This window comes from Xiphias gladius, chromosome 19 (genome assembly GCF_016859285.1).
Source record: "Xiphias gladius isolate SHS-SW01 ecotype Sanya breed wild chromosome 19, ASM1685928v1, whole genome shotgun sequence".
In the NCBI taxonomy this organism is placed as follows: Eukaryota; Metazoa; Chordata; class Actinopteri; order Istiophoriformes; family Xiphiidae; genus Xiphias; species Xiphias gladius.
Window position 1 is genome coordinate 6,869,451 of NC_053418.1, and position 10,371 is coordinate 6,879,821.

Consider the following 10,371-nt stretch of genomic DNA (forward strand, 5'->3'; position numbering starts at 1 on the left):
TAAAAATTACAATTTTTGGTTTTACAATGGGTTACTATTTGTTAGACATTAGCAGCGACCCCCTGAAGTCTCAGTTAATTACAATCTAATCTCAACAGTTGATTAGAATTTACTTTACACACAAATTTAGGAATGGATTTATGAATAGCCAGTGCAACCTGAGCCCCAGTCTGTGACTCTCATGTATTGCCATTACATCGCAGAACCAAGCATCTGATTTTTATGAAAAATAAAGACCTTGATATCTTTGAAAAGCCCAAAAGGTAATTTAACTAAACTTACTGCTGTTCTGAAGGTATTAAAAGACTCCTCAAAGACTCTCAAGAAATGTCCTTGCTCAATCTGTGCAATGTGAGCCAAATTTAAAGAATTTTACTATTTCTATTAATATTACTTTATATTATTTTAAATCAGAAAAAAAAAGGGGGGGGGGGGTTATTATTTCTCTTACCGGCCTTTTAATTTTTTGAAAATCGAAGCTCTCTGACGTGAATGGAACCGCTAGCGTGGCTATAGACTTGTGGTCGTATTGGAAGATATTTCAAATGTCTTATAGTCTCAGAACCTAATGTAGGCCGATACCACTTTCTTTATTTCTGTATTGTAATGACAACATACTTTCTGTCCATGAATTTTATGGCTTCTTGTTGGAATGTTGATTATTATTCCAAAAATGTGAAGGATCTCGACAAAATTTGAAGTATACTGTATGTATAGAGTACAGTCTTGTAAACAAGTACCATCTTCCAGAGCAGTGCAGATTGTCTGACACCTCATGGGGGGGGGGGGTCCTGAAACCAGGAACTGCACCTCTCTTGAGGCATTGAATCTGATTACAAAAAAACACTGATCTAACTCCTTCCCTGAGATTAGGCAGTGATTTCAGTGTACAGAATCGAGATACTATTGTAAAAGGCGATTAATTAATCAATAGTGTAATAAACAGAACAGAGAATTTGACTATTTCTGCTACCACAGCTGAAATCCCCTGCAGATTCCAGTTAAAATAGCCGTTTGTTCTGTTTGAGCTGTTTAGCAACAGCTAGCAGCCATGCAAAGGAGAGTAATGGAAGCAACTGAGCAGCGTAAAAATCCTAACCGCACTGAACACAACAATATACCGAATGAGTCTGTGATTTACATCCGGAGTGAGTCTGACATCTTCATTTGAAGTTACAGCGTGATGTGAGTGTGTGTTTCTAGAATTAGGGTGTCATAAATTGCCTAAACACTTATCATGCATTGTGGGTCACAACATAAGTTTTAACTGAGCTGATGTATCTGGGTCACGGCCTACGGAGTCAACATTTAAACCATCCAACTCTCATTGTATGTCTAAGCCGCGCAGTGCGTCAGGCTGAGTTTGGTCACGCCTTCCCTGTGCAGCTTGTAAAGCAGCTTGAACTCGCTGGGCAGCTGGTGGGTCTCCTGCCACTTGGTGGTGAATTTGGTCCCTTTCTTGTCGTAGTAGTGGTAAGGCAGCTCTTTGCCTGTGTTGGGGTCCCAGCCGAAGGGCCAGAAGCCATACAGATGGATCTCGTCGCACATGGCGTAGGCCAGCGTGTACATGAGGATTCCAGTGCTGAGACGTTTGGGAGACAGGTTTTTAGTCTTCCAGTATCTGTAAGGAAGAAGACAAGTTAGTTGGTCAGAAGCAGATATTAAATTCAAACATCTCGGATTTTCCTAAGTGCAGAATATCCTGATTAATCCTTCACCATCTTTAAACATAAGCTCACCACGACGCCAGTTTGCCTTCAATTAGACAGTTAAGGGGAAAGTTAAATGGCAATATTGAGTGACTGATTCTACTTAAAGCCTTAACGCTGTTTAAAGCTCACTTTCAGATTTGTGAATCCTTGTTATTTATGAAAGGAAAAAAGCTGTTGATTGGTGAGCCCTATAAAATACCGTAGATCCACTGGTATTCTATCCACAAATTTCAAATCCTTGAATATTATAATACAATCCCCACTTATTCAAACCATTTTTTGAGACCAATATGGTAATTACTTGGATTTTCCATACTTTATGTATTCAGTTAAAGCTGCTATAATCAATATTTTTTATAAGAACAATGGATCAAATTCCTATGTTTACATTTAAGGGGTCATTAGTAGTGATAAACCAGCAGATAATTATCACCCAACTCTGCAGTTCCCCTCAGCGATACAGAGCGTTTCTTTCAGCTTATTGTTTTGTTTTTTTCTGGGCAACAATTTTACAGTCTGACTTTCATCAGTGTCATTTTTAGAGCTGCGGCATTTAGCAACCAAAGACCCAGATATTTCCCACAGCAGTTGGTGGAGAACAAAAACAGAGCTAAAAGAAGAGTGACTATTGGACTTACATTCATCAAATGGACAGAAAATGACTCCAAGTGAAGACAAATGTTGCTTAATGTGTAAATAATCAAATGTTTTGCTAACAACTTCACCATATCAAAAATGTGATAAAATGTTAACACTGGGCTTACAGCTTGTTAACACTGCCCTCATGTGGCCAAAGAAAATCCGTTTCTGAAGATTTAATAGCAAATGATATACGCTGTAAATTTTATTTTCCAAGATGAAAGTCTAAATGTTGTTTCTGAGCCTTCTCCTGACTGCCAGGAATAAAATTCTGACTTGTCCTTAAATAGCTATCTATCGTACCATAAAGCGATTTTTAAATTATTTTTTGGTGCTAATCAAAATGTGTTTGTAGCACTGAGTATTGAAAAGGTTTACGTGCAAAATGCTTGGGGAGATTTTTAAAAATTTAAATCAGTGCACTTATCCAACTTTGTACTGTATTATACTTAGGCAAAGCTTTGACAATGATGCATTGAGCGTTAAGCACCAATATTGATACCCAGTCCTAGCCCTTCACATATTCATTTTTTGTTGGCATAAAAGTTGCCAAATGTAATATATTGGGTGTAAAAGTACTGAAATCAGCCTGCAAACGCCCACAGCGTCTAAGTGTTTCATTGTTGAATGTAGAGTCCCCCCGAGCTGCTACAACAGTCCCAAGAAAAGCCCGTGGCAGGACAATAGCGTCCTCTGTGATAGCTACAGCCCTGATAATACTTTCCTTTTAGGTTCTTATGTCACTTTAACTGTGCACAAATGATCAATCACATCACCACTCTTACTTGTTGACATCGTGCATGATGTTTCCTGGCCAAGCCAGTTCAACCTTCAGTTGGCCCTTGTGCTCCACAAAGAAGTCCACCAGGGTCCTGGTCACTGTGGCTGAGGTATGGAGGAAGAAGGCAGGGATCCACAGGATGGCTCCCTCCAGCTTCTTCAGGTTGAGGAAGAAGTTATTCCTGTCCTGAATGGTCAGCAGGTTATTGTAGTACCTCTCCAGGATGCTAGGGTTAAAGGTGGTCAGGTTGGTCTTCCTGCCCACGTCCTTGGAGTAGACCTCCGTGGGCGCGAAGTTGCAGCGGAAGACAAAGTCGGCCTGGTCGATTTCTGGGCCGCAGTGACTGCCTGTCAGGATGCCGCTGTTTCCCACCACAGCACACATACTGTAGTGCTTGTTGAGGATAGGAGAGGTGTCTGGGAGCAGGGATTTGAAGTTGTTGCTGATGGAAAAGACATACTTGTGGCTGGAGTAGTCAAAGTGCATCAGCTGGCCAACACGCACACTGTTCTTTGTCAGGGAGAAGTTGTTGGGAATGTCGATGTAGCTGAAGATATCTTTTCTGCAAAAAAGAAAAAACACTTTCACACTGTTACAGGCAACGACACAGGATGCAGCCTTATATCTATGGGCCCATTTTTAAGTCTTATCTCTGGAGGTAATCAACTGTCTAAACAAGCTATCTAATTTCACATGTGAAATTTTAACCAACTTCACAACTGGCCAGAGCCTCAACAAATAACAATGTGATCCAACAACAAGACATTAACTGCATAGCCATCACTTACTGTGCAGTTGTCGTTGACAGAGGTGAAATAATTAGTAGATTTTTTGATTAGTGGATTCATAGAAAATGAATGAGAAACTATTTTGATAATCAATTTATCGCTGAAGTAAATTTTCAAAGCAAAAATGCCAAGCAGATCATCAGCTTCTCAAATGTGAAGATTTGCTGATTGTCTCTGTTTTATATCAAAATAAATTGCATATTTAAAGGTTTTGAAGGTAGAAATATGTATTAAAACTTGTATTAAACTTTACACACTGATGCTATGTAACTGTTGGAAAAGTAACAGGTGGGCAGGACACAGTCTAAGGTTCAAGTCATGCTTTGCCTTTTGTTTCAAGGAGCTCGCAGCAGAATCTATTAATGTTTGGTAGTAGACCCTCTCTTCCTGTTTACTGTACACTGAATGCATTATTGATGTAATTTTAAATCTGAATTTGGCACCATATTATTGGGTTTTTTTTTCTGTTGAATGGTAATTTAATACTATTGTATAGTAATTTAATCACATAATGGCTGCAAATAACTAATTTTCATTATCCATTAATCTGCCGATTATGTTCTCAATTAATAGATTATTTGTTTTGTCTATAAAATATCAGAAACGTGTGAAAAATGCCCAATATAATTTCTCTGTGCCCGAGGGGACGTCTTGAAATGTCTTGTTTAGTTCAAGCAACAGTCCAAATCCCCAAAGATTTTCATCATATATGGCAAAGAAAGTCCTCACATGTGAAAAGCTGGAACCAGAAAATGTTTTTTTCCTTTTTGCTTAAGAAACAATTATTGGATTCTTAAAATAGTTGGTGATTAATTTTATGTCAATCGACTAATCTTTCCAGTTCTAATGTATTTATTGTATTAATTTTTTATTTAAAAACCTATTTGACCTTACTTTCTACTTTATTTGTTTTCATTGGCCTTATGGCTTCATAATCATCTATAACAGTCCAAAAAAGTAAAGTGACAAGATAAAATTCCTGAGAAAGAAAATAAAGAAGTTGAATGAATGTCTCTCCCATCTTCATAGTTTTTTTTTTTTTTTTTTAACATACTAGAAACCCAACTTCCTTATAGTAACAGTACAATAGTATCCAGGAGGGGACAGTCTTTCCTCTGATGTCTTAAAAGTATTCCCTTTAACTACAGGGAATGGCCGCTTTGCCCCCCCCCAAACTTTAGCTTTGACAGAGCAAACCCCGCCCGCTGTACATCCTGCAGGATGACAGACACTCAGAATTAAAACAAGACGAAGCAAAAAAAAAACAAAAAACATTTTAATTAAAATCCCCTACCTCTGCTGGTAAAAAGCAGTCTTGTTGAACTTCCATTTGGACGGTTTTCCTTGAAGCTCTTCGTTCAGGGCGTTGGTTAAGGGGATGAAGGATGGGTCCAGAAAATTCATGGCAAACTGAGACCTGAAAGCAACAATGTCTTTTTAGAATATATATATCACGCTTAGTTATCATTATGTGACAAACGTAAACTAGCTGAGGAGTAACTCTCGTACTTGTGTTGGTCTCGTCCTGTTCTGTATTCGGATGGTTTTCTAGAAAGAGATCCCACCTTTGGCCATTAATGAGATGACAGTACTGATGACTGGTACTGTATAGCCCTCAACAAGCGCTATTGTTTTGCACAATCACAGCCACAACAATGCTGCTCTTAGACTGGAAACCATCAGATTCTCCATGTTTTAAAAAAAAATGGTCAAATTGGATGCGTTTTATCACTCATTTAATCCTGAAACACTGTGTTGTAGATGTTTGGGGGCTTTTCCATAAACTAGTTTGTGGAAACCTGAACCCATTCTGAAATATAAATCAATACCAATTAATGAACCTCTCTTTTATTAATATGATCAGCATTACAATATACTTTAAGTACTAAAAGTAACTACTTATCATGCAGAGTGGCCCATTTCACAATAATACTGCAATACAAGTATTGATGCATTCATGTGCATTCATCACTGTTGCATCTGGTAAAGGTGGAGCATTTTTTATTACTTTATAAACTGCTGGATTTTCTATGAATTTCTCCGTGGGGATCAATAAAGTTTTATCTTTTCTAAACCTATGATAATACGTATGTATATACATAACTCCTTTATAAATACAGTATATGTCACATGGTATGTAGATATACGTGTGTTTTTTTTCCTTTCAGGTTCTTATTAGTCATGTTCATTCATATCTGTGAACTCGTCTGACCAAAGCTGAATTATTTTCCATCCCTGTTGTATAAGCTGATCTCGCCTCATACATGTAAAGTACTGAACTAACCAGTCAGTGGTGGAAGAAGTATTCAGATCCACTACTGAAGTAAAAAGTACTAATACCAGACTGTAGAAATGTTTAGTTTGTAAAAACTAATAGTGAGAAATGCCCCTTCGCAATTATCTATAGACCCTAAGTGGAACCTTCACAACGCCTGTTTTGTCCAAGCAATAGTCCAAACCTCAAAATAAGTTAAAAAATATATATATATATTAAAAATATTAAAAGGAAAAGCAGCAAAACATCATATTAAGACACCAAAACCATGAAATGTTTTTTTTAAATTGAAAAATGACTTAAAGAATTATCAAAACGCCAATTAATTTTCTGTAATTCGACTCACTTGTACATGGTCTTGGTGAGTTTAATTCATAGAAAAAGCATCGTACTTCCTAAATCTTGTTTGGTAAGGGGACTTGTAACTATAGCTTTCAGATAAATGCAGTAATGTAAAAAGTACAGTATTTTTGAGAATAAAGTAGCATCAAATGGAAATACTCAAGTGCCTCAGAATTGCACTTGAGTACAGTACTTGAGTAAATGTACTTAGTTACTCTCCTCCACTGTCTTTTGAGCCACGAAATACCGGGTGTGATGTTGATGATGATGATGATGATGCAAATGTCCCACAGCTCAGATACTGTGGTAAATGCCATGCTATCGTTATGTAAGTCATCTTTATAAAATGATCATTTATTTAGGTATATATTTCTACACCGTCCATGTTCAGGGGCAGGTGCAGCCGCAGCTGCGGGGTCTCAACCGCAGCACCTTGGACAGCTCAGTGTTTGAACGACCGGGAGCATATGCGATGGCAGGTGATGTGCCGCGCTCCTACGCGGCATCCAGGTTGAGTCGCGCACACTAGGCCACCCTCCTCTGCTTGTTTTTTTTTTTTTTCTCGTCAGCGTCCCCGCAATCTCTGCTGGAGAAAAAAAAAAAAAAAAAAGATCACTCACCGAAATCCTGCGTGAAACATAATCCGCGGGCCTCCCATGTAATATTTGGAGGAGGTGAAGAGGCTGTCTTTTCTCAGGGAGACGTAGCTGATGAGTGACAGTATGAGCACGGCGACGCACAGGATAACCAAACCCAGGGCCTTGGCGATGCGGACCATCTTGGGAGCGTTTTCATTCCCTGTATGTGGCTGCAGCGAGGCGTTGGCCTATGTTGTCATCGCCGGGGACCGCACACTGCTGCTGCTGCTGCTGCTGCTGCTGCCTGCCTGCCTGCGAGATACAGACCAACTGGCGCTCGTCGGCTCATATACTCGTGTAAAATGGACGGCTGGTGGTGGTCGGCTGCATGCTGGAGATGCCGCGGCTCGCCCCACTGTCATTCCTCCGCCTGTCCAGACCACCCCACCCCCCCACTGACTGCAGCCGCCGCCGCCGCTGCTGCTTCACACTCCGCCGCGACTCCCTACCAGGCTGCCGCTTTAATCAAGGAGATGGAGCAGAAAATGCGGGTCAACGCCGTGGTCGACGCATCCGGCCAGCTAAAAGGCAAACCCCGTCCGCCAGCACCGGCACCAGCAGCGGCATTACCACCACCAACACCTCCGCCCCCTCACTCACTCTCTCTCTCTCTCTCACACACACACACACACACACACACACACACAGACACACACACACACACACACAGTGACCCAGGCTTCTCTGCAGCTCTCAGCATAATGGAAAGCTCGTCCAGTAATAAATTGAATGGGATGGAAATAGAGAGACGGGGGAGGCTTTAACACAGGAAACATCAGAGGAATAGACAGTCAAATCCTCTAACCTGTGCCCTCTGATCTTTAATCTGAGCACCTGTGCAGTGGTGGAAAGTACATTTACTCTAGTAAATTTGATGCATTTGTACTTTACTTGAGCAATTCCACTTAATGTTACTTTATACTACTCAGTGGTTTGGCACAAATAACCCGAACCCGGGCCACAAATAAAGCGGGCACCTGCCCAGGGGCCCCAGACTCCCAGGAGCCCCAAACGCCCCAGGTTTACTCCGTATCATCTGGGTCTGCTTTATGTGATTAATAACAAATTTGTTAGAGATTTGCACCACTGAAGTAGCCCATCAGCTCCATCCTCCGTCTCGTCTTGTGGAGGGACTCTGTGTCATAATCTAGTTTTAAGACCCTCATTTTTTAGTTTATATTGACTTTATACTGAGTTTATAGTGTTAAAGTTGTGTTTTATCAAATTGCTTCCATTTTCTTTCCTGTGTTTGAAGTAATTAACAAACAGAAAACCTACAGAAAGGTAGTATTATTCCATCACAGTAGCGCTGAAAGGCTGCAACCTACAATTATTTTCATCATCAATACGTCTGACAGTGTTTTTCTTTAATAACCGTTTGATTGTTTTGTCCGTAAAATGTGAAAAACAGTGAAAAAAGAGCCCAACATTATTCCCTGAAGCCCAGATAAACACATTCAAATCTCTTTGTTGAGTCTGACCAGCAGTAAACCAAATGATTTCAGTTTTCTCTCATAGAAAACTATGAAAATTCACATTTAAGAAGCAGGTACCTGTGATTTTTTTTGCTTTTTGAAAATGACTCTAAAAGTCAATCAGTTATCAAAATCTGTGCCAGTCCAGTTTCTGTCAGTCGACTAATTCAACTAATTCAACTTCAGCTGTTGAGTGCTGGTTGGTTTCCGGCTGCCTGGGAAAATAATGGAACTCACACGCACAGTGGGGGTCAATAGGGGTGCAACAAGCAAAATCTCCCCATAGGAGGTTAATCCAGCCATGAGCCTCGATCAATCAATCGATTTGTAAAAATGTTTGGTTTGTAAAAATTCTTTAAAAGTGCCATCACAGTTACCCAGAGCCCAAAGTGGAGCCTTCATGATACTTTGTTTTGTCCAACCAATAGTTCAAACCTCAGAATTATTTTCAAAAAAAATTAAAAGAACTAAAAGGAAAAGCAGCAAATCATCAAAGCATCATATTTACAGAACATTATTTCCGTTATTTCTCTTTAGTGTAAGACAAAGGCAGAAATCCATTTCACTCTGGTCCCTACACTGAGAAACAACAACTGTGTTTCGCAATAAGAGGGAACTGAATAAAACTTTGCTGGAATCGTTTTCTATTTGCAAGATCAGGATCAATAAGTTTCCACCAAGTGCTCGCCCAGTATGTTGCAATTTAGAGGTAACCTAATACAACTTTAAAGGCACAATCCGAATATGTACAAAAAAAGGTAGCTCCAGTGCTTCAACTGCAAAAAACAGAGAGAGCCGAGAGCCTCTAATGTTGTTTTAGATACAAGAAATAATCTGTCAAGCTAATTGTTCAGCCAACAGTGAGGCTTATACTTTAGTTTAAGACTTTTTAAAAATTTGAACTTATTGTTATGGTTTATTTTCTTTTTCATGGTTGACCTTTGTTTTCAACCTGGTCTGTAAAGCACACTGGTCTGCATCTTTGGATGAAAGCTGCTCTACAAATAAAGTTATTATTGTTATTATTGTTCTTATGCAAATAAATCAAAATTTCCAAGTTGCAGATAAAAACAAACATTGAATTCCAGTGTTTTTCTGGGCCCTGGGTACTTAGCTCCACTATTCCCCTCTCTACCACAGCCCTGGTTCTACTCCGATATATGTTTCAGAGAGAAATGTTGTTTGTTTGACAGCTAAAGTTACTTGATAGATTGTAGATTCAGATTATGAATTCAAAATATAATCAACAAATAAATGAGCTATTGTTATTACAGACCACTGAGCAGTATCAAGTGGTTATAAATAGCTGCATCCTTAGCAGCTGCAGCATTAAAGTGATGTACATATATATATGTATATATAATATAACATATTACTCTGAAATGGGTCATTCTGCCTAACAAGTACTTTTACTTGTGGGACATTAAATGTATTTTGATGCTAAAACTTTTGTACTTTTACTTAAGTAGAAGATCTGAACAATTTTTCCAGCACTGCATTCAGGCATCTTGGTAACGCGAGTACAAAACACATGGTTAATGCCTAATTAATGCCTTACTCATTATGATTTCATGCATGAATTAAAGAAAGAAAGACGTATCATGATTTCCGGTTGCTCACCTTTAAGAAATGATCAGGTTGAGTTCGTGTGATTAGTTAATGCTTAATGGTTTATCATTTAATGACCATTAATTCAGTTACTTTATAATTAGTGGAAATCC

At 39.2% G+C, this 10,371-nt stretch overlaps 1 protein-coding gene across 1 annotated transcript; it reads right to left on the bottom strand.

Annotated features, from left to right (window-relative positions):
* Nucleotides 1-528: 528 nt before the first annotated feature.
* On the bottom strand, nt 529-7,315 carry LOC120805008 (sia-alpha-2,3-Gal-beta-1,4-GlcNAc-R:alpha 2,8-sialyltransferase-like). The gene is made up of 4 exons (XM_040154829.1): nt 7,158-7,315; nt 5,215-5,337; nt 3,137-3,694; nt 529-1,621 (listed from the first exon to the last, which is right to left on the bottom strand). The coding sequence occupies exons 1-4, from the start codon at nt 7,313-7,315 to the stop codon at nt 1,336-1,338; spliced, it is 1,125 nt and encodes a 374-aa protein (XP_040010763.1). The 3' UTR covers nt 529-1,335.
* Nucleotides 7,316-10,371: the final 3,056 nt, after the last annotated feature.